Genomic DNA, 25,328 nt, shown 5'->3' with positions numbered 1-25,328 from the left:
TGAAATTGGTCACAGTGAGCACATTTTTTCAAACCGCACATAGTGTTCTTTACAGTCTTCCTTGACCTGACTTTGTGAAAAGTTACGAAAATGCTGCAAAGGTTTTTACAGCAGGTTATGTGTGTGAGAGGGATCGCAGTGAACGACCCAGAGATTGAGCTGTAGAAGTGGTGGCAGAAAAACACAGAGAAACGGAATGCTGACACAGTCAGACTGGCATGTTATCTCTTTAACCCCAACTAACCCCTGTGTTTTTTTGCTGTTGTAGACACCCATCTCCTTATCTCCTGCTGTCTAGCCTTCTAGCTCTAGAAGGACTAACAGATATGACACTTCTCACTAGTTGTCTTTGTGTAAACAATTCTGCCAATTTTCCAATTTAGTAATTGAAGTCTTTTCAGCTGCTTTACAAAATGCTTTAAAATGGTTCAAATTATTCAACTAAATGTTCTATTATGTGTGGATTTCTGCTAAAAAATAAAGGAAACACATAATCATTACCATGTAACTCAAAGTCAGTCACACTTATGGGACTGTATGTCCAGTTAGGAAGTAACAATGATTGTAAATCTATTTCACATTTTTGGTCACGTTTGCATTTTGTCAGAGCTCTCACTACTAAAGGTAACATGAGGCGGTATCTGCAACCCACAGGAGTTGCCCAGGTAATGCTGCTCATCCAGGTTGGCACATCAATGTGCGCTGTTGCAAGAAGGTTTGTTATGTCTTCCAGCACAGTGTTGAAAGCATGGAGAAGATACCAGGAGACAGGTCGGTATACCAAAAGACATGGAGGGTGCTGTAGGACAACAACCCAGCAGCAGTACTGCTATCTGCTTCTTTGTACAAGGAGAAACAGGAGGAGCACTGCCAGAGTCCGGCACAATGACCTCCAGCAGGCCACTAATGTGCATGTTTCTGCTCAAACTGTCAGAAACAGATTCCATGGGGGTGATATGGGTCCCGCCTTCTGTACATGTTACTAGTAGTGACTGACCCAGGGTGGCCCGTGTGGGTTGTCATCAAAGCCTCGTTCAATGTGATGGTCTGGGAAGGTATATCCTTGGAGGGCTGCACAGACCTCCATGTGTCCAGAGGTACCCTGACTGCCTTTAGGTACCGGGATGAGAACCTTGGACTCATTGTTAGACCATGTGCTGCTGCAGTGCAACCTGGGTTACTTCTGATGAATGACAACTCTCGGCTTCATGTGAAAGGTTTTCCTGGGAGAAGATCCCTCAGGAGAACATCTATTGTCTCTTCAGGAACATGCCCGGATGATGTACGGAGTGCTTACATGCACGTTGAGGCCACCCACACTACTGAACTCCATTTTGAATTGTCTTAAGGAATTTCCACAGAAGCTGAGTCAGCCTGTGATTTAATCTTTCTTTAATTTTGAGAATGGTTCTGAATCCAGACTTCCAAGGGTTCATTATTTTAATTTTCATTATGTTATTTTGTTCTAAACGCATTCCACTATGTAATGAATAAAGATTTTCAACTGGAATATGTCATTCATTAATATCTAAAATGTGATGTTTTAGTGTTCCCTTTTTTCTTCAGTGTAAACAATCTGCTTTTGCAATGAGATCTCTAATAGAAAATACCTTGATATTGCCTCCTCTTCATCTCCAGGTATGACATTTAAATTCGCTTGTGTTTTCTTTCCTCTACATTCAGTCCATCTCCCTTATCTCCTCCGGTGTCACTGAACCATGCGAGATAGTAGAAGGAAAAGTGACTCCCTAGCAACAAAGTGACTATCATTTTCAACTCTGTATGAGTATCTGACAGTGCATCTACCTGTTACTTTTCCTCACATAGCTCTTTGCAGCCTCAAGAATGTTTACAAGGGTTGATAATGGCATCAGTGATAACTGAAACAGAGCCAGGCCCCACTGTCACCCCCTGCATAGCTGAAATCGCCCTAACCCTATTTGTAATGACCTGGCAAGGGAAAATAGATTAGGGCTGTGCTTCCATTGTACCAGCTAATCAGCTGTAATGTTACACTGGAGAGTTCATGTGCTTATGGGAATTCTATAGGAAGTTAAAAATTAAATCACACCTAACTCATAAAAGTTCAATTCTGTCATCAACTCATAGACTAACACTGTTAGGAGCTCTTAATTAAGTCAGTTATGTTCTTATTTACATAAGTAAATCTTATCCCTCCCTTTAATAAAAAAATAACATATTATTATTGTCATATGGTGGAATAATATAATTAAACATAGAAGCATTTAAAAAGACTTCATCAAGGCAGGATGCCAGTTAAAAAATGTTTTATGTTTTGTGGCACATAAGGATATTCCAATACCATTTTTTTCTGTCCGATACTGGTTCCGATACCTGGAGTTTAGGTATCTCCCGATACCAAGTACTGAGCCGATACTTGTTTTATTTTATTAAGAAGTCTATTAAAGTTTAAATTGAAATAAATTAGATTTATTATTGACTTTGATGTATGATATTGGTACTGTCATTCAATGGCCTTGCACAGGTTAAACTATAAAATGTGAATTTTTATATCAGATTAATCATTAATTAATCATGATTAATCACCATTCATGCCTGAAATATGCCCGTTTTCACTGTACTGTATCAACAGAAAGAATCAACTCTTAGAAATATTAAATGTTAACTAACCTTTACTTGTGTTTTCTTCACTTTTCTACATTAGATTATCATTTTAGTTTTAATAATAAGTATAATATTTTATAAAGTCTAGACCTTAAAAAAAAGTCTAATTTTTGCCCCTCTTTTCCTGACCAGTGCTCCTGCCTGGCCTCATATCAAAACTTTTCTAGACTCGCTCCTACATAGCTGAAGTTTAAATTCTTTCTGCCACCTGTCAACTACTTTGTTAGAGACAGCCTTAATATTTATTTATTAGTGCTGGGCAACAATTAAAATTTTTAATAGCGATTAATCGCATGACATACTGCGATTAATCACATTGTTATGCGCAAAATGTCTCTTTCCTTTAAAAGAAGGCCTACAGCTAAATAAAGAAAATGCAGTTAATTTTGGTTTACAAACACTACATCAGGGGTATTCAACCTGCGACTCTGGAGCTGCAAGTGTCTCTCTGGACCTTCCAAAATGCCTCTAAATACGTGGCTAAAATATTTTTTAAATCTATCTTTCTTGTCATTAGGTTGAAAACCAGGGACTTTTTTTTTTTCAACATAATTTTCCACAAATATCTACATCCCTTGAAAGAAAGTCTGTTTGTCCTATTTTTATAAAGGTTTTATGTTTTTCTTTATTTTAAAACCTAAAAATGGAAAAAAAAAATGTAGTTCTTAAAAAAATAACAAATATCCTATGGTGGCTGTTCAGTAAAAATATATATTAAGTTGCCTTTTTGAAAAGTTTTGTAACATTTGCATCTCTAAAGGAGTTTTATATAACTATCTGAGGGGAAAATGGCTCTTTGGATTGGAAAGGCTGCAGACCCCTGCACTAAACACACAAACAGATTTAACTGCAGTTTTCTCTTTAAACAGCAACAGATAAAATATTTCTTCATATATATTTATAAAATCAAATATTAATGACAAAGAAGGATGAAATGTTCAGGATTTACTAACTAAAAGGTAAAAAGTCAGCAGGATGAATTTTAAAAAGCTGTGAAGCTGCTTCCTTCTAAACACAGAAGGAACAATATGTGGTGAATATCAGCATCAGGTGAACAGACAGAAAGCAGGATTAGAATCTCACAGCTTCTAGATGGTGAGGAGAGAGAAATATTCACAATATGCACAATAACTTCCATCCATGCACCTTCAGTTCTTCATTATCCAGATTTCTGGCCTATAAATTCTGTAACCTTTCATTCTTACCTTGACTGTTTAGCTTCACCTCTGCACCTGCAGCCTCTGCTACCGGGAGTTAAGGGGTTAACATCTCGTTTCCGGGTGTAGCGTCAGGTCTGTAAATATAACCATAAACATGTGTGGTATCCACAGAAAGTCCAGAATCTCAGCTAACAGCTCAGTAAAACCATTTCTATGACCACCAAACACAGTTAAGACAACAAACAATTCAAAGACCAGGTTCACTAAGTCCGAAAAATATGTAAACACAGATGATGTCTCCCCATGAACACGAACAAACGCTCCTCTACTGAAAGCTCACATCTCACAGATTCCACAACTGGAAGTTTCATATCGCTGTGATCAAGATTCACCGGTCTAGAGGCAGAAAAAGGCCCCGATTTATGCTGCACGTTGTTAAAGTCAGAAAGCATGTCTTACCTTTTCTGTCTTGCCTAAATTAAAGCCCCATTTATTAAAAAAATTATTATAAATTAAAAGTTTCTCATTGTCTTTTGGGGGCAGTTTCCATCCAAAAATCATGATGTTCTGTCCATCTGTATGAGTTTTGACAGACAAATATAATTGTCAGTTCCTCTTTCTTAAGTTCCAGACAGAAAACGTCTCATCATTTTAATGAACCCGCTCTCTCCTGATTACATCAGACGCACTGCTGCAGCAGGGAAGGGAGACATGGGCGCCATGTTTCTGTCATCAAGCCAGCGGCCAGCAAAAAAAAAACCTTAACACGCGATTTAAAAAATTAACGCCGTTAATTAAGCATTGTGTTAATTAAGCATTGTGTTAATTAAGCATTGTGTTAATTAAGCATTGTGTTAACACGCGATTAACGCGTTAACGTGCCCATCACTATTATTTATATAATTTATGTTGTATTAACACACAAAAAAACCATAATTGTCACAGAACTTTTTTATTAGAACTTGAATCAAAGAGTTTCTATTAAAATATATCTTGAAATTGGACTTGAATTTTTTTCGCAAAGGACAGGGGCTGCTATTCCAGGACAACAAATTAGAAAACGTCTGTTATTTCGGTGGCTTTCTTGCTTTCTTCGGAGAATTCCTCACAAGCATTTGTCAGGGATTGTTGTTGCTGTGGTTTGTTGCGCTTTTCGTTTAAGGCAACAAACTCCTTCACATGATGACAACCCAAACGCCTTATAAAGCCGCCTCTGGAAAAATCAGCCCTGCATATGAGGCATGTCACTGTTTTGCTAGCAGGATTTTATAATGAGTAATGACACCAAATTGCGAACATACTGCTAATGCTAAATGTCAGCACCGCAGTGACTCTCATGCATCAGCTTCTCTGCCTACCAACTCCAAACAACAGTCACACAAGATTGCCTAACTTCCTTTGTCTGTGTGTGATTGTGTTGGGCAGGAAACAAAGAATTATCATTCTGTTTCCGGGGTGTCAGATCGTGTTTAGACAGAAATACTCGTCGATATCGATCCTCTTACTTTTGGCAGGATCTGCAAGTATTTTCAATGCTAGCATCAGTACCGGCCCAACTCTAGTGGCACACGCAGGTTGTTTTATATGTGGCTGGATGTTAAAGGCTGCTTTTGTTGTTTAAAGAGGAAATAATTTGAATTTGGACATTGACTTTTTTTCTGTCTTTTTATTTTTAATACTGACTTTGATAGAGATGCGACACAGCTTAGTCAGGGAATATACTTGCTCTTATTTCTGCATAAATATGCATTTATCGTGGCTGCCTTGTGTATTTGGCATTTGTTTGAGGTTCCATTTAAGCACATCCTTAGAAATTAATTCAGTGTGATCTCAAGTTGTAAAATACAAGTGACCATTAGGGGCAGCGTAGGGATCAACGTAACCAGGTAAGGTTGCAGGGTTGACAGGATCACTGTGTGTAGTGAAATCAGTAAACTAATCTAAGTGAGCAACTCATAAGTCCTTGCAGATATTTGAAAATATGGTGTTTGCCATTGTTAATTTTTCATATTGGCAAAATGAGTAAGACAAACTCACCATTGTCACGGCATGCTTGGTTGAGGGTCCTCACGTACCATATACAATACTGTTGTATTTATTTCTACCAATACTAACCTCCTCTATTGTTGCCATGTTTATTGTTCCCATACCATGTTTTGCAACCTTATCTGGTATGAGTTCTCTATTATGCCCCCCTAGTGGAATCCTCTGGTAACAAGCAGAGTATAGCCCCATTTCCACCGAAGGGTGCGAGTGGGGGCGGGGCAGGTCGGGATGCATTTTTTGGCATTTCCACACGTGAAAACTGGGAAGAAGTACCCTATTATCCCACCCGACCCATCCTACTTTCTTGGGACCCTTCCATTCCAACCTGAAAGGGTGGAGCTTGACACACTGCAATCCATTGATTAGTTGAGAAAAATGTCACTTTTTTTTAAGCCACGACCTGGCATAAAAACAAAGCAGGAATGGCTCCTTGTTTAGAGCAACAGATTTTTTATGAAGCACAGGCAAGAAGAAAGAACACAAGCTGCTGGATGACCGCCATTCTCCTCCTGCCTTTCTGAGTCGTGCTTTGGTTATACTTTAAGGATGCGATGGCGTCAAGCTCTTACGTAGCTGAGGCATCCATCGCTATCCAGCTGATACTGCGCCTGTCAGTTAAGGTTACAGTTGGCTGTGGGAATGCAACAAGATTACAGTTTACAAACCATATCCACACCCTAACCATCCCATCCAGACCTGTACCTGTTGGTGGAAATGAGGCTTAAGTGAACAACTGTGCTCACGACAGAGCTGGTGGCCTTCACAATCACAAGGTTAAACAGAAAGAAGATTCGTTGCCTTAGTGAGCAGACTTTGGTTTGGACTTGGACTTGGTTAAGCTGGTACAGTAAAGCTAAGAAGATGGTATCTATAATGGTGGCATAGAGGCACTTTTTTCTCACTTGACACTGTGTTTTACAGTGTATCTTATGGCATGTTTTGGTAAAGAGAGACAGTTTTGAATACCAGAGGGTGACTGAGTGTGTTTAGATTGAAACTAAATTAGTTTGGCTTGTAATAGACTGGTGTGTCTTGATTTTTCCCATAAATAAAGGGTGTTAAAAGCGTATCCTTCTGTTTTTCTCTTGGGCTACATGACAGGTCCCTGTAAATCAAAACCTTTAATTCTGAGCTTTAGCTTTTGACAAGTTGTGCTTATAAAAATGTCATTCTTTAGTGTGCATATATAAACAACTGTTTTTCTTGTTACTCCATGCATGTGAGAGAGTGCACATACTGCAGAATGGTAGCATCTATTCTTTCCATTCTCTCCTCCCTTATTCAGGAAATGGACTAATGGCATTTAAGAGGATGAATAGAGTGGAAAAGAGGGAGGAGGAACAGAGTTCCTTCCCGTTTAGTGTGTAGATCCTGATGAACTTGGAGTTGCCTTGAGACTCAGAGCAAACCCTTTCACATACCGCTGCAGATTCACTCCTAGAGTTTCTGTAAAGCCCCATTCACACTGGACAAAAATACCTCCTGACACCTGCTAACATCAGGATTCTGAGTATTGCCTTTTCCGCTGATCTCTATGTAAAAAGCTATACTCAGCACTCAGTTCCACATCAAATGAGTCAGCAGTCAAGAATATTTCAGCAACTTATATGTAGGCTCTACATCACAATGGAACCCCAACACACAGAAAACCAGATGTGATGGATGTTGTCGCCTTTGATGTTTTTACCTTTTTTGGCCTGTTTTAACCTAATTAGTGGCTTTTCACAAATTAGTCTTTATGAAATGTTGGTAACATGATATGATCAAAATACTACAAAGATGTATTTCATTAACTCCTAAAAAAAAAAAAAACAAAACAAATATGTCTCTTTTCAGTGTAGCTAGTTTCAAAGGCTTTGAAAAAGTCTTGAAGCACATTATTACTGTATGAGAGAGCTTACGTTACTAGTCTACAAGTTGATGCTAGCACGCACATCAACCTAAAAGAAAAATGCTTGATTGATGCAAAATGTAACTCCTTTCAAAGTGAATAAGAAGTGAGACCTTTTACACATGAGATGGTATTTGTGAATCTGGCTTTACTGAACCCTCTTTTCACTACAAACTCCTTGTGAATCATGTGGAAGTTGCCAGGCCTTTTTAAACACTAGCTTTAAATATAATATAAAACGGCCACTAAGAGGTTTTGTTGGCCAATAGGCAAAGCTAAAACTCATGACAAAAGAGTTCCTATTTTCTGAGGTACTCCAAATCATTAGAGGTTAGATGAAAATATAGATCAGGAGGTTTCATTTTTTTTTACTTTTTTTACTCTAAGTTATAGCATTGATATGGAAACACAATGCAAATTGGATTTTTATAAAACATACATCTGTTTTATGTCTACTCTTTATACATATTTATTGTTGATATGTAAGATATATTGAAAATAAACGAGTGCACATGATTAATTTATCCCCAGGTTCAACAAACTCGCTTATTTGTAGTTCTGGAAAGAAGTGAAAGACTTCAGTGAAAGAAGTACTAACAGATTTCTAACGCCATGCTTTAAATCTGTTTCCATATTCACGATAGAAACTCGTTATTACAGTAAGGGGTACTATATGAATACAAAAATTGAGACAGAGCAGTGCAGGGTTTTTTTTTCGTTTCTTTTTTGTATGTGTGTGTGTGTGTGTGTGTGTGTGTGTGTGTGTGTGTGTGTGTGTGTGTGTGTGTGTGTGTGTGTGTGTGTTTAAATGCCTGTGAGAGACAGGTGGAGAAAGCAGACAGTGAGCGGTGCAGGTTGAGACAATGAGAAAAGATGGGCACAGACAGTCTTTTGAAATTCCACTCACGCATCTCCCTCAGTCTCTGCAGTATTGAATGAAAATGACTCCCCACCTACACACACATCCTTACACACACACATCCACACACAAAGTATACATGCATCAAGCACACACATTAACAAGGGACACAATCTGTAAACATATAGGGATGAAGGAGTTTGCAAGTTATCTCATTAGGTATTACTGAGCCCTGTGGTGTGATGGGATTAGTGTACCATAAATGTAGTGTGAACAAAGTTTAATTAACTTGCGAAAAGGTGAGCGATAATGTTTTTATACTACATAGCTAGAGTTTTTCAATGGATTTTTCATATTATTTTATAGAGGAATAAGCATGTTTATCTATTATCTGTATATATAATGTAATGGATAATTCATCAATGTATATATTCATTCATTTGTTTGGTGATAATATACTGTAAGTCCTTCATTGTGGAGGAATAATTTGGATTTGTGCTTTATGTTTTATGTCCATAACTTTGTTTTCTAATGACATTAAACAACTCAAACTTGAACACTGTTGGGGGTTGACATATACAGTAATAGACACGACTCATATATATATATATAGCCTATATATATATATATATATATATATATATATACATATATATATATAGTTTGCTGAGAATTTAATTTGTGAGCTGTCAGGGTTTTGGTTTGTAGAGATGTCACGATTAGTTGATTTCATAGTTATTCGTTGTATTAAATGTCATAATCAATTAATAGAAAGGATTCCTCAGTATCGTCACTTTCCATAAAAGATTGTTACATCAAAAGCCAAACAAAGTTAAACCACGTTTGCATTTTGCCGCTTGTGTTGCTTTATTTATTGTTCCATGCAAGCTGAAAAAGAGGCATGTTAGAGTGAGACAGTATAGCAGAGGAAGGGTTATTTCCTCCAAATGAGTGAATTAAGTCATCCTTGTTGGATTTTTGGTTATAGAAAAAAAAATTAAAACAAAAAAATCACCAAGTTGTCATTGTAGGGATGGCTCACCAGCCTGTAAAGCAGCCATAAAATAAGTTGCAGAGAAAGAAGGAAATGGCCTGCATCGATTATGTTTTACCATCTGTAGGATAATCACCAGCTTTTTACGTAGATGTTCACTAGTTTGGTTAAATGGTGTCAAAACACTGAAATAAAATGTTATCTCATTTGCAATTTTGCAGCTGTGTGTGATTCAGGTTGGTTTAACAGCACAATGTGATGCGTTCAGCAACTTTCCCTGGACGTTACATTATACAGGTGAGAAAAACTGAAATCCGTATTTTTGGATGAATAGTTTTGCCGTTCAGACATACGACTCAGCACGAGGCTGATGCCATTTAGTTGTCAGTGTACAATAGGCTGAAGAAGAAACTGCATTTAAGTACAGATTTAATGTCTTTTTTTTCATTGTTCCAATATTATTTGTGTTTTAATTCTAAACTCAGGTTCAAAAGAAATGTTCAAAAACATTTTTATAATGTTTTTATAATGTAGTACAATGCTGAGAGATACATTCACACATAATGTACACTGTCATACATTATACAGTACAACCAGCAGCTGAATACTCCACTACACTTCTCACTTTGCCTTGACAGAAGAGCGTCAACACTGATGTACAAGAGGTGTAAATGGCAGGGTCATTAATGAATGAAATGAATGAATGAAAACTACTTTATTAATCCCAAAGGGAAATTCAATATTGTAGTAGTAGTAATTTTTTTTTTTTTTTTTTTTAAAACAATCACATTAATTAATTAAGGGCTTTGTTCTTCAGCCTGATAGCTGCTGGAAGGAAGGATCTTCTGTATCTCTCTGTCTTGCATCGGACTTGAACAAGCCTCCCACTGAACACACTCTGTTGTTTCGTCACGGCGTTGTGTAGAGGGTGTGACAGCGTGTAACAATCAGAAGACGGGGTTAAATACTGGAATATGCTAAGTTTGGCTGGGAATATGTATTTAAACAGAACTGGCAAGCAAGAATTTAACAAACTGGATTCACTGCAGTGTTTTCATATGATGACCAGCATCAAACCTTCACATCCTGCACTGCATTTCTGCAGCTCACATGATGTAATCACACTGCACTGATGTGGTCACAATCTCTTCACATCAAGTGAAATCCTGTAACCTTCTAACAATGAATGACATCTAGATATAAATTATAGAGGTTGTTACATCCCCCGAGGGGATGTAACCTGACAACCACCAAATGGAGATGAGACATTGTAAATGGATAAAATGGCCCTTTTATTTAATACGCCAAACAACAGCAGATTTCATGAAACCTGTGTGGAGGAAGGGGCATGAAGTTGTGCCAAATCGATTAAATCACTACAACAAACCAAAGCCTAACTCAAAAGCTGAAATGAAAACCAAACAAAAGTCCTAACTAACTTATCAAAGAAAATGTTTTCACCAAAAAATACATACAATGGGTAGCACCACCAACAAAAACAAACAAAATAATAAACTACATGCAGAGTGTGTACAGGATACCCCAAACTCACCTGGTCCACAACCTCCCACCACATAACTCTTTACAGCTCATCAATGCGCCTCAGCACAAAGGAGCTGCATTTAACAATGGCCTCCAGAGATGATTGGAGCATTTGGAATGGTATAAACAATTAATTAAAACTTCTGTATAGAGTATCAGTATCTACAAATAAGCTGATAAAGATGTGAGTCCTAAACATTTTGAATAATTTATAACGTGTTGTTTATATACTGTTTTTACATGAACATTTCATGAGTCAAACTATACAGACTTTTCTTGCCTGGAAAAGCTGCATTTGTTAATGCAGCTTATACTGTTTTATTTTAACAGTTAATATTTTTCCACTGATTCAATATTTAATTGAAATAATATTCAGTGCTCATTATTTTTATGCATTATTATAGACTTATGTATTATTTGGCAGGTATAACATCAAATGATAATAATTTTCTTTTTAAGTCTTCGAAACACTGCTGCTTTGAAAAATATTTGGAGTAGTTTAAAATTTTGGGAAATGTACTCAGCTGGTAATCACTTTTTTTCTTTCATTTGTAAAACTTCACTAAAGCAAACATCTTACCAGGTTCTGTCAAATTTTCCAAAATTAATTTGCTATTTCAAAGCTTTTACACTTAGTGAAGTACAGATACTGTAACTAGCAAACAAAAGGCCACTCGTCATTTTCATTTGTCAGACAGATTTAATAGATGTTATCTAACATGAATTAGTAAGCTGGTAAGTTACAGCCAACCTTTTTTGTCTTCATTGTTTTCTTTTTATACAATATTACACAATATTACATAAGCATCTGCTGGGTTTGGCATCATACTTAAAATATGTGAATAAGTATGATATTAATCTCAAGTCAAGTCTCACTGAATAAATTTTAATAAGCATCACTATGGAAACCATGTGATTCCTTCAACTCAACGGTGTCTTACGAGCAAACTGGGGGAAATTTCCCATCCTTTCTTATGAGGTTTCGTGAATGCTTCTCATTGTTGTTCATTATAATTTTAATGTTTTTTTGAATCTCTCATAATCACTAGACTAGACTATTTGCACTAGAAGTTGTTTTTCCCATAGATGGAATGTGCGGCTGGTTTTGGAGCTGGGAAATATCCCGGCATGTTTTTTATTTATTTATTTATTTACTCCCCCCCCCCCCCAGCTGTATTTAGAAAATGCTGCTTTGTCAGCAGGTTAGGTAGTTTTTCCTTTTTTTTTTTTTTTCCTCCCCCATGTTTTTCTGGTCTGGTCTTGCACATACACACTCACTGCTACTCACACAAACACACTCGTAATCTCCACTTTGTCCTCTTTTCTCCTCTTTCCCTCCCTCTTTCTCTGTGCATGAAGGCAAACTCAGCAGACCTCCAGGCTGCCAGGGAGCAAAGGCATTCTGGGTAATCCTGGGTGCGAGGAGGGAGTAGGAAAGGGGGAAAAAAAAAAAAAAAGGAGGGGGTTTGGAATCACAAAATCACTGCAAACACTAGATTTTGTGCATGGTGTTGCATTCTCAGTGGAAACACAGACACAGAAACACACAAACTAACCAAATCCAGTTTCCCGCTGCTGAACCACAGAGATACAGTATCCATCTGTGTCCATCTGTACATTCATCTGCTGAGACAAATACAGACCATGTTTGCAGCAGCACATGGAATCTAAAAACTGCAGCACATCCTGTTCCCTGTTGTCGAACATTAATGATGGGGAGATGTGAAGGAGACTGAAGGCGGTTGAGGGACTAGCGAGGGTGGCGGGGTGGAGCAGCAGAGGATACAGGAGTGTCGTCAGTCTCCTTTTATCTCAGCTCTGATTAAACCTTGTTCCTGTCTGACCTAAAAAGTCAGCTGGCGGAAACTTCAGAGACTGTGGGTGAATTTCACTGGAGCTCTTTACACCCAGCCTTCAGACAGAAAGAGAAAGTGAGGAAAAAGATAAAAAAAATAAAAATAAAACAGAGTGGGCAGCCACTGAGAAAAAAAACCATACAAATGCAGATGACCTGGCTTTATGTGCTCACTCTGCACAGATATCCATATATATGGATTGACAGACTCCTATACTGCACCTTGATTGTTATTCAGTATAATATGAAGAGGATAAAGGAGAGGCCAGTGTTGGGTGGTAATGTAATGTGGAGAAAGCACAATACCACAGGAAGCAGACAGAGGCCCTGCTGCAGCCATCCAGCACCACCCGTCTGGGGCAAGCACAACAAAAAACACAATGTTTAAAAATAAACCTGGGCCGGCATGGCTGGGCATCTGCTGAAAACAGGAAATATCCCATAGAGGGAGAGACAGCAGGAAGGTGATGGGGAAAGACCCTGGGACTGCACATTTTTAATAATGCTGTTGTTTTCTAGCTCTTGTGTTTTGTTGTTTGGACATGTTCAGCCGAGGTTTTTTGACTGCAATGTGGATGAAATCAAGTAATGACAAAACTAATGCAGTAAATTTTCAGACTGAAATGACTAACTAAATATGTAGAATGATGTTTATAGTATAAAAATTGTATTATTATCATGAATACTGATGCTCCAGTATTTGAGTAACATTTCACTCCTGACATGGATGCTGCTCATTTTCATTGTGTGATTTTCTCATGGGGAATTTCATTCTTAATAGTGCATCAGATGTTATAAGGTTTTGAGTATAAAATCTTAATCCACATTAACCAATTAATCGATAAAATTATCAATTCATTTTCAGCTTATTTTTATGAAAATCCGGATTTTTTTTTTCATCTTGTATATGCACCACAAATGCTCTGCTTGGGCTTCCATAGTTAGCAGTGGTCTCAGCCCTACCTCCTCACCAGAACAGTGTTTGTCTGAAAGCCCTAACAGAAAAACAGTGATGTGAGCCGTCACTCACTCCTGCAATTTAGCTGTGCATATTGAGAAATGCTGCTCTTTTTGAGATGCAGAAGACAACTTCAGCCCACAAACTCTCGTTAAGAGACGACCAACATCAGGGGAGTTATTTCTGCAGTGGATCCCTGATGATAAGGATCCAGATGGAAAGAGATCACGGATGCAGTTGTGTTGCATCTCTATGCAAGATATTAAGCTGTTTATATGGTGGAAAAGTTGTGACGTTATTTACTTTCTTTGCTGTCATTCAGTCATATAAATAAATATATTTATATGAAAAATAATAAATAAATAAAACAAAACATTTAGCATGCTAAAGCTTCAAGTTTAATGTGTTTTTAAAGAAGGGGGACAAAAGTAAATTAAAATCAGAAATCAGATTTTTTTTTTTTTACTCTAGAAAAAAAATCCGATTTGGTTTAAATTTTTTTTTTTTTTTTTTTTTTTTAATTTTAAAAATATTTTATTTTTAGGCCATATCACCCAGCCCTAGCTGTTAAGTAGCTGTACTATCACAAAACATTCAAGGTGTTACTAACTGAATTATTAAAGCAGCATAAAATAGAAATATTTAAGTAAAGTATATCGATTGTAAACATTTTTTCTGTACCTGCCTGTAGATACTTTCTACCACTAATGAGCAAGAATATGTTGAATTTTGCCTGTTTTTGTCCTGTCCTCTTCAGAGTGCTGCAGCAGCTCCAAGCCCCGTCCTCGGGAACCTTCCTCCAGGAGAGGGCATGCCAGTGGGACCTGTTCCTCCAGGGTTCTTCCAGGTAACACATACATACTTAAACAATTGTATATTTTTTGTCTAATGATTGGCATTTTATTAATTGCCCATCCCCTACAGAGCTTATTTACTAATTCTTAAAAAGCTTCATTATGCTCATTTACAGGCTGAAAATTTTGTTTAATCCATTAGAAGATGTCGAACCACTTAATAAAAAATTAAAAAAAACAAAAATAAGAATGAAAATGCTATGCAAATAGTGTTCAGGTGCGATATAGATGGATCATTTGGTCCCTTAACAAAGCTATTTTCTTCAGGAATGGCCTGAGAGAGAGAATTACCCTCTTTTGTGTTGTCTTTAACGCTTGTAAATTTGCAGATCTTTTACATGCAGAAAAAGCCCCCTAGCACTATAAGAGAAAGAGAAAACCCTAAAAAGTGGTTGCTAACAGTCTGCTTTTATCTGTGTGTGGGCGCACCACAACATGGAGAAAAAGGAACCTGACAGGAGAAATAAATCCAGGGCACACAAAAACACCCACATGCTGCAATGCCCCACATCATCTCTGAAGGACTCTACCTGTTGTACATTGATTACTCGTCCTTATCAGTCAAATTCAGATGCTTGGATCTGACACAAAGATCAATGACCTTCCAAGGTATTTCTAGTTCTGTTAAAAACTCCAGCATGCATTTGATAGAAGATCAGTTGCTTGTTGGAGGCAAGGTCTAGCTTAGACCTATTAGTACAAGAGTTAAAATCTCCAGATTCCCAGTGTTTCATTCTGGTTTCTGTGCATGGATCAGATCCAAGAATATCTGCACAATCAGGTTCTGTAATTACCTGTTTGTTATTATCAAAGGTAATCTGTATAACAGACAGGGCTAACTGTAACTGCATTCACTGCCTTACTCTTTTCTAGCACCCCTTTTTTTTTACTTTATTTTTTTATTTTACAAGGTTCGTTGTCATTCTTAAAATTAAACATGAAAGAACCAAAGTTGTTCCTCAAGGCCTGGAGAACATGGACAATTAAAGGATAAAAAGATAGATAAAAGATAAAAAGATAAACTGAATTCTATTCTATTCTATTCTACAGTCATTTAGCAGACGCTTTTATCCAAAGCGACTTACATTTGAGAATGAGAACATCACAAGCAAGAATTCAAACAAGATGGGACATCATAATAAGATGTAGTTCTTACATGGACATAATTTTAGAGACTACGATGCAGCCTAGAGAAGATGACTCTTATTGAATGAAGAGAACCATTGCTCTCTGGTGGAACATTGTAGAATAGCTTCTCTGGCACTTCAGACAGTTTTTTTTCTAACCACAGTGACATCAGTTCAGCAGACATGGAAACAGCATTGCTACCGTCTGTGGTGAGAACAAGTGAGAAACCAGTCACAGCTGTAAAAGAGCTCCCATCACACGGTGTCAGATTCCACGCGGTTAACACATGCACTCACATCATGATTAAAAAAACGTCATCCTTTGTTCCCAATCTGCCTTTTTCCATAAACTTAATCCAATGAAAATGTGGTCAGCTTCCCACTTTTCTTGTGTGAAAAGAAAGTGAGCCCAAAACCTCAAATTGAGTTAGTCTGGTTAGTTTCCCTTCATGACGCATAGTGCCCCCTCCAGTTTGTGTAACTTTTTTTTTTAGAATACCTTTAGAAATCAGTTGCATTTGTCCTCATGCTCAATGACCAGACATTTTTCTTTGATTGATATGTAAGGCTTGATAGTTGGTCTAAAGATGCATTCAAATGTCGAAAAATGTAAAACCACACTTGTTTTTCAGCCATTTATGTCACCTCGATATCCCGGTGGACCCAGACCCCCCCTCAGATTACCTAATCAGGTGAGAGCTACACTAACAACTACAGGGCAGCAGACTAACATGGACAATAGAAATAAACAGCATGTGACCTTAATGATGATGTGACTGATGGATCTGGTTCCCTCTGTAGGGACTTGGTGGAGTTCCAGGTAGCCAGCCGATGTTACCCAGTGGGATGGATCCCACAAGACAGCAAGGTGCACAAAGATGCAGTACATGGGTATCCACATACAACATGATTGCCTGTTTATTCTTGTAGTTTCATTTGAGATTAAAGTTTGATCATTTATGAAGAAAGCATGAAAGACATCCTCCTATGAGCCACACATTTATTGTAGATAAACGTACCAAATTTCATGTAACTGTCATTACATTTTCTTAAACAAAATGTTTCACCTGAATTTGATTAGAAAATAAAAAGGAAACTTCATGGCAGTTCATAATACATTTCTTTAGATATGTAAGTAGAAACCAAAACAGAAAAAATGAAGATAAATTTAAATGGCACACTGCTGCAGTGCCAGACTTTTTTTCTTTACAATACTTGGCTTTAATTCTATTTTGGATCTTTAGTCACAGTCGAGATCATAGGATATTCTGTCGAGGAAATAAATAAATCAGAAATAAATCCAAATGAACTACTTGTGTAAAATCTAAAGATTTCAGTGAAATATCTCTTAAAACGGCAGTGAATAAAAAAAAATACAAACACACATAACACTCTAAAAGCAATTATAGAGAGCTGTTTCATCAATTCAAATTAGTCCCTAAATTAAAATTTGAAAAGGAAATAACTTTGTGGTTAAATTTCTGTTCTGGGTTATTAATTTCTCGGGGAATAATTGACTGCATAAAAGGGGCTGACTATGGTGTTTATCTCTAACAATACTGGCTAGAGAGATAAATTCATAGGTGATGTAATTACTAATTTTTCTTTGGCTGAAAAGAAAAATCCATAAGTCTATAAAGCAAAAATGTATTCAGTTTGGTCCTAAAGTGAATGTTTCTCTTACAAACCTGTAGGATAACCTGATGACAGTGTCGATTCAGTGTTTGCATTCAATTCAGATTTCACCAGGATTGGCTAGAAAAATATGAACAATATACATGGGACTTCACACGTCATCCACTCAGCTACTAGTCAGGAGAGGGAATCAGAACTATTTACCGTAGTTGATCAAAAGTTTCTGTTGGTCACAATTTCTAAATCATACCAAATCATTACACTTTTTTGCATTAATTTATGTAATACCTGCTTCACAATAATGAGAAGCATCAGGGATCGTGCTACACAGTCTGTTTTATTTCCCAATTACAGTAAAAAAAAAAAAATCTTCATATCACATTGTAAAGCTCTCAGCTCACATATGAACAAGATGAGAGTGTGTTTTTAGCATTTTGAGTGAAAAAAGCTCCTAGATGTCCAGATTTAGGGAAGGCAAGTTTAGCACATTTCATGTACAAGACAATTTAAGGTGCTTTACATAAAACAAAAACATCAGGGTGCAAGAAACATTAAAAACTACATTAAAAACAAACTTTAAAAAGAAATAAAAAGCTGTTACGGCTGGCTGCACGGAACATAACGATAGACACCAGACTAGGGATGAGACTGATAATGGCTGTGTCTATTAAAAAAATGTAAAGGGGTTTTACTGAGTGGTGGCAGTGCTGCTGGATGGAGAGAGAGAGAGAGAAAGGTTAGCCACAGGCCTTTATAGACTCAACCCCACAGGTCACAGGTGTTTATAATTCAGCTAACTGAACTGTTGGTAACAGGAAGCACCACAATAAAACAGGAAGTAGCAGAATGTAACAAAAGAATTAAATAAAAAATGAAAAAGCTAGAATAAAATAGATCAAATGTAAGAAATGAAAGTTCCAGTGTGAGGAATTAACAGTTCTGATAAAAGGCAGCAAATAGAAAAGTTTTTAATCCTGATTTAAAACTGCTGAGAGGTTCACCAGACCTGCACTTTTCTGGGAGTTTGTTCCACATGTGAGGAGCAGAAAAGCTGAACGCTGCATCTCCATGTTTAGTTCTGACTCTGGGAATAGGCTGGTTCATAACGAGTCACGAGATCGTGAATATATTTTGGCCCTAAACTATTTAGTGTTTTGTAAACTACCAGCAGGATTTTGAAGTCACTTCTTTGACAGACAGGAAGCGAGTGTAAAGATCTGAGGACTGGGGTTATATGATCCACTTCTTTGGTCTTAGTGAGGACTCATGTTCTGGAGTAACTGATGGACAGTTTAGGCAGACCTGTGAGGACAGCATTACAGTAGTCCAGTCTATTAAAGATAAACGCATGGACAAATTAAATCCTGCTGAGTCATCAGTCCTGTAATCCTTGACATGCTTTTTAAGTGATAATAGGCTGGCTTTACAACTGTCGTGATATAACTGCTAAAATTACTGATAAAAATTTAGAATGTATCAGATGTATTTACAGCTATTGTTGTAATATTTAAATGAGTTAATAATTAAAGACTAAACTACTTGTGCTAAAAGTGCTATAAATTTAGTGAAGGTCTAAAATCAGGCTATGACTACATAGGTGTAGTCTCTTCATTATGTTTGCTAACTTTCTTAAAGTGTGTATATATATAAATATATATATATATATATATATATATATACAGTCATGGACAAAATTGTTGGTACCCTTCGGTTAATGAAAGAAAATATCACAATGGTCACAGAAATAACTTGAATCTCACAAAAGTAATAATAAATAAAAATTCTATGAAATTTAACCAATGAAAGTCAGACATTGCTTTTCAACCATGTTTCAACAGAATTATTTAAAAAAATAAACTCATGAAACAGGCCTGGACAAAAATGATGGTACCCCTACAAAAGACTGAAAATAATGTGACCAAAGGGACGTGTTAATCCAAGGTGTGTCCACTAATTAGCATTACAGGTGTCTACGATCTTGTAACCAGTCAATGGGCCTATATATAAGCTACAGGTAGTCACTGTGCTGTTTGGTGACATGGTGTGTACCACACTCAATATGGACCAGAGGAAGCAAAGGAAAGAGTTGTCTCAGGAGATTAGAAAGAAAATTATAGATAAGCATGTTAAAGGTAAAGGCCATAAGACCATCTCCAAGCAGCTTGATGTTCCTGTGACTACAGTTGCACATATTATTCAGAAATTTAAGATCCATGGGACTCTAGCCAACCTCCCTGGACGTCGCCGCAGGAGGAAAACTGATGACAAATCAAACAGACGGATAATACGAACGGTAACAAAAGAGCCCAGACAAACTTCTAAAGAGATTAAAGGTCAACTTCAAGCTCAAGGAACATCAGTGTCAGATCGCACCATCCGTCGTCGTTTGAGCCAAAGTGGACTTAATGGGAGACGACCAAGGAGGACACCATTGTTGAAAACAAATCATAAAAAAGCCAAACTACATGTTGACAAGCCACAAAGCTTCTGGGAGAATGTCCTATGGACAGATGAGACAAAAATGGAACTTTTTGCCAAGGCTCATCAGCTCTATGTTTACAGATGGAAAAATGAAGCATATGAAGAAAAGAACACCGTCCCTACTTTGAAACATGGAGGAGGCTCTGTTATGTTCTGGGGCTGCTTTGCTGCATCTGGCACAGGGTGTCTTGAATCTGTGCCGGTACCAAGGCCGGCTTTACGCAGGGGCAAGAGGGGGCAGTGCCCCCTCAAACAAACATTCTGCCCCCTCAATCAAATGCGCCGAAATGGGCAAATCTCTCCAAACGCTCTCTCCCCTCTGTACTGAACTCTGTGTGTCGGAGCCTCACAGGATCCATTGTACTGTCTTCAACAAGTCCTTCCCACCACCACAGAAAACAACCAATCAGTGTTTAGTATGCAAATGAGTTGACATACAGCCTGATCTTGCGGTGTCATATTTCTCCCCCTCGGGCTGCTGAGCTCCAGCGGTAAAACTTATAGAGTAAAGCTCTGTTAAATGTGTTGTAGCGATACTGAATAAATACTTATAATAACAGACGTATTTATTGCATCTATTCTGTCAACTGGGGTTTGTTTCTGTTCTATTTAAACGTGTCTACGCCTGTTAGTAGGAGCAGTGATCAATCACGCACGGGCCATAGATGTGACTGCCTCCTCGGTACTAGACTGAGGGAAAACGAGCTGCGCATATGAGACCCCTCAAGCTCCGCCCAGCCTTTAGTTCAGCATGCTAGTTTGAAGAAAAAAATAACAGAAAGTTTCACTCTACATTCCCGCTGCTTTCAGCAGTTCAGCTCAGAGCTTCATGTATGCCTTGTTGGTTCTTAAAATTTTTATGAAGGATCATTTAGTTTTTACTCATTTTCATTTATTATTATTATTTCCCCCTGAAGATTCACTGCCTTATTTTGGTAGGGGGTTTAATTTTTTGCTCTGTTATTGTTGTGCTTGATAGTTATGATTCTTTAATCATTATGGTCTATATACAGACAGAAACAAACACACAGATAGTTGAGTTTATTGTTATTAGTTTCAAATTTATTCAAAATGCTTAGACATCTAATGGCTGTCCAATAGGGCAATTGTTATTTTGTTGGTTGTTAAAGCTTTGATAATGGATCATTCTTTTCTTTTTTCTTACTTCATTTTGTTATTGATATTTTCTGTTCCCCCCCTGAGGGATTGCCACCTTATTGTGGTCAGGGGGTTTGCGTGCCTCAGTGACTCTAAGAGCTATACCAGCAGGAGCTTTGGTTTCAGGTGGGACACCCAAGCTGGACAGGTCTTAGAGTAGAGGCCTGACAAAGTGCAATCCATTTCTTTGAAGTTGGACTCCACTAACAGCACAGTTCCGTTAAAGAAACACTTAAAAAACAACAACAAGAAAATGCTGAAGTATGTACTCATAATGCCCCCTTCAAATTTATGCCTGCCCCCTCATGTATGCATTCCTAGAACCGGCCCTGGCCGGTACAATGAAATCTCAAGACTATCAAGAGATTCTAGAGAGAAATGTGCTGGCCAGTGTCAGAAAGCTTGGTCTCAGTCGCAGGTTATGGGTCTTGCAACAGGACAATGACCCAAAACACAGCTAAAATCACCCAAGAATGGCTAAGAACGAAACATTGGACTATTCTAAAGTGGCCTTCTATGAGCCCTGACCTAAATCGTATTGCGCATCTTTGGGAGGAGCTGAAACATGCCGTCTGGAAAAGGCTTCCTTCAAACCTGAGACAACTGGAGCAGTTTGCTTATGAGGAGTGGACCAAAATACCTGCTGAGAGGTGCAGAAGTCTCACTGACAGTTACAGGAATTGTTTGATTGCAGTGATTGCCTCAAAAGGTTGTGCAACAAAATATTAAGTTAAGGGTACCATCATTTTTGTCCAGGCCTGTTTCATGAGTTTATTTTTTTAAATAATTCTGTTGAAGCATGGTTGAAAAGCAGTGCCTGATTTTCATTGGTTAAATTTCATAGAATTTTTATTTATTATTACTTTTGTCAGATTCAAGTTATTTCTGTGACCATTATGATATTTTCTTTCATTAACCGAAGGGTACCAACAATTTTGTCCATGACTGTACATATATGGACAAATCACTGACCGTAGAAATTGATGCTAAAGCTATGAAATTAAATATTGCTTGCTCAAAGAGAGAGACTGTATGTTGTAAAATATCATGAGAACATGAGAGTGCACATCTGTAATAATGGCCAACTACAGACAAAACGGATTCTCTTGACTGACAAGTCCGAAGTTCTGAGTGTAATGTCTTGGAGTAAACTGACTCATTTTATGTTTTTTATTTGTTTTCGACCCCCCATGTTTCAGGACATCCAAATATGGGAGGACCAATGCAGAGGATGACTCCACCCAGGGGCATGGTACCACTAGGGCCTCAGGTACAGGATGAAATTATCATAGGAATAGTTTTGATGTTTAGATGTTTGGTGGTGCTGTCAAGTGCAGCACCACCAAACGACCATTGTTACCAAGCAGATGCCCCAAATAAAATATTAAACACATTAAACCTTTAATCACAACTAAGGCTGGCGAATCTTTCTTTAACTGCATGATCTAATAACTCACCTGGTCATTTGCTGGTGTCACCTCACCTAAAGCAGGGTATTTCATAGGAAGCTGTATCACACCTGCCCAGTTGTAGTTAAATACCATTCTTTTAAGCTTTGAGAACTTCAAATTACTCAAAAATGTTTGTCTTTTTTCTAAATCTATAAATGAAACGGCCCCACCACACGTGGAGGAGTTCATTAAAAAGTGAAATAGTATAAGCAGCACCAGGTCAGACAGTGAAGTTCAGTTCAGAGGATCCTCATTTGCACAAAATGTTTTATCTATTGAATGATGCTCATGCTGGAATACTTTGCCTGTCATCAGTAGCAATAACTCCACATACAGTATCTCTATTTTAAGAAACTGCTTAAAGCATGGCTGACCTGTAATCAGCAACGTGAACACTGAATTACTTCTACATTTTAATCATAGATTTGAAGTAAACTGAGAGAAAATTATGGGACTACAAATGGAAATTAACACATTTCTAAATCCAATATATTTACGGTAATATTGTACATTCATTAACATACACTGTGCCATTCAAATAGACAATTTAATTGAAATTAACAGTGTTTTTAGTGTCTCTCTTGAACACATAATTGAATGTTTTTTTTTCTCTCTCACTCTTTAGAATTATGGAGGTGGGATGAGGCCACCACTCAATGCCCTGGTTGGTCCAGGGATGCCTGGTATGAGCATGTGAGTAGTGAATTATACAGAATGTAACCTACCCAAACACTCTTACAGATTGAGGAGTGCAGTGTTTCTGGAGCACCTTCATTTAAAACAGGCAAACATGTATTTTCTGTCCGATGCTGCTTGTGAAATGTAAATTGAGTGAGCACATTTCTTTGCCTTAAAAAACAACAACTCCCAAATATCCAAAATCTCCCTGTAAAACAGGCCTTTACTTTATTGTGGCTTTTTACCATCTACTCTTGTAAATATACTGTGGAACTTTGAAAAGACTTTTCTCCACTTTGTGTTTTTTTTTTTGTCATTTTCTCTCTCGGTTTATATCTTTTTTTCAGTTCTTCCCATCACCTTTCTTTGGCGTGAGAATAGCTTGTTGTTGCCAGTTCTGCCCAAATGAACCAGAAACAGCATAGCCTGCCAAAAGCAGAATACTAAAGTGTGTGTGTGTGTGTTTGTGTGTGTGTGTTTCAGGGGACCTGGTGGTGGAAGACCTTGGCCAAATCCTCCAAACTCAAACTCTGTAAGCATCTGTAACCTAACCAAAAGTTAGATGTTCTTTTGTTTGTTTGCTTGTTTTGTTTTTCTGTTTTGGGGTATTTTGTTATGATCTCCCATATTCCCTCTCTGTTTATGTAGACCCCTTACTCTTCTGCATCTCCAGGAAGTTATGTGGTATGTATGCTTGATTTTAAACCTTTTTCACTCACTAAGAATCTCGTAATTGATTCTTTCATGAATAAATCTATTAGAAACCAAACTCTGGTTTCAGGGACCTCCAGGAGGAGGGGGGGCCACCTGGAACCCCAATAATGCCAAGTCCAGCAGGTAAGCTCTGTGTACATTACGTGTCTACAAACAGTATATTGAAGGTCGCCATTATCTTATATTTTATTTATGTATTTATTTTTTGCTCTGTCAGATTCAACCAACTCTGGCGACAATATGTACACTATGATAAACACAGTTCCTCCTGGTGGAAGCCGACCAAACGTGAGACATTTTGTCCTGTGTGTGGGTCATTATGGAGCCTGTGAAGTTGTATAATCTCTTTAAAGTAAAATAGTTGTGTTGTTTTTTACCTGTGTGTTCTTAGTTCCCCATGGGTGCAGGTAGTGATGGTCCGTTAGGGGGATTGGCTGGAATGGAGCCCCATCACATGAATGGATCTTTAGGTACAAGTAGTTTAAGCTGCACTGGCACAATTTTGGTACCTAATTCCCAAAATAAACCATGAAAACTAAGGTTTGATTTTATTATTTAGAATTTATTCTCATACATGTGTGCTCTATCTTAGGGTCAGGTGACATGGACAGTCTTCCCAAGGTGAGAGAAACTTTTTCTTTAATAAACCTCCACTTGATTTTGTAACTTTTTGAAGTAACACTTAGCATTGTGCTATCTTTTACTTTTCTTTGAAAAGAACTCTCCTGGTAACCTAAGTATGAGTAACCAGCCCGGGACACCCAGAGAGGATGGAGAGATGGGAGGAAACTTCCTTAACCCTTTTCAGAATGAAAGTGTAAGTTTTCCACTCTCCATTTAAACGGCCCAGTCAAGCTATGACTGTAGCACGACTTCTCTGTGCATGTAAACATTCAGAATGACTTCATGAAGTTTTCACAGTTGCGAAGCGACCTCATAGTGACAAAACATAAAGAAACACCGCCCACTGTGTTATTTGGGACGGCAAACTGGATGTGTTACATTGATTGGTGAGCATTAGAGGAGCCAAGGCCAGACTATCACCTTGTGGTTTTTGTCTTTTGTCTGTAGCCTTGAAGTTAATATAGAGGCGATTCCTGCTTTGGTGCTGAACTTTTGGCGGGAAATCAAGAACATGTTGGCAAAAATGTTGATTAATGTTATTAAGTTATACCTTTAGTGTTTAATATCATTTCAAGTGAAACCAAATGAACAATATGAATGTACTGATGTTCATTAGTTGCAGATACACACAGTCACATTTGCTTCTCTCTCTTTT

At 37.7% G+C, this 25,328-nt stretch overlaps 1 protein-coding gene across 1 annotated transcript in view; it reads left to right on the top strand.

The window, feature by feature from the left end:
* Nucleotides 1-25,328, top strand: part of si:ch211-130m23.3 (uncharacterized protein LOC558547 homolog) — a 65,059-nt gene that overhangs the window by 37,572 nt on the left and 2,159 nt on the right. The window contains 13 exon segments of the mRNA XM_041999668.1: nt 14,709-14,798; nt 16,565-16,624; nt 16,734-16,800; nt 22,406-22,476; nt 23,283-23,350; nt 23,819-23,867; nt 23,984-24,019; nt 24,117-24,131; nt 24,133-24,172; nt 24,267-24,337; nt 24,441-24,519; nt 24,642-24,670; nt 24,768-24,866. Of these exon segments, the coding sequence (XP_041855602.1) occupies nt 14,709-14,798; nt 16,565-16,624; nt 16,734-16,800; nt 22,406-22,476; nt 23,283-23,350; nt 23,819-23,867; nt 23,984-24,019; nt 24,117-24,131; nt 24,133-24,172; nt 24,267-24,337; nt 24,441-24,519; nt 24,642-24,670; nt 24,768-24,866 (774 nt within the window).

The sequence above is a fragment of the Melanotaenia boesemani genome, chromosome 11 (assembly GCF_017639745.1).
Source record: "Melanotaenia boesemani isolate fMelBoe1 chromosome 11, fMelBoe1.pri, whole genome shotgun sequence".
NCBI classification, from domain to species: domain Eukaryota; kingdom Metazoa; phylum Chordata; class Actinopteri; order Atheriniformes; family Melanotaeniidae; genus Melanotaenia; species Melanotaenia boesemani.
The sequence above is the reverse complement of the archived record's forward strand: the minus strand, read 5'-3'. Positions and strand labels throughout refer to the sequence as shown.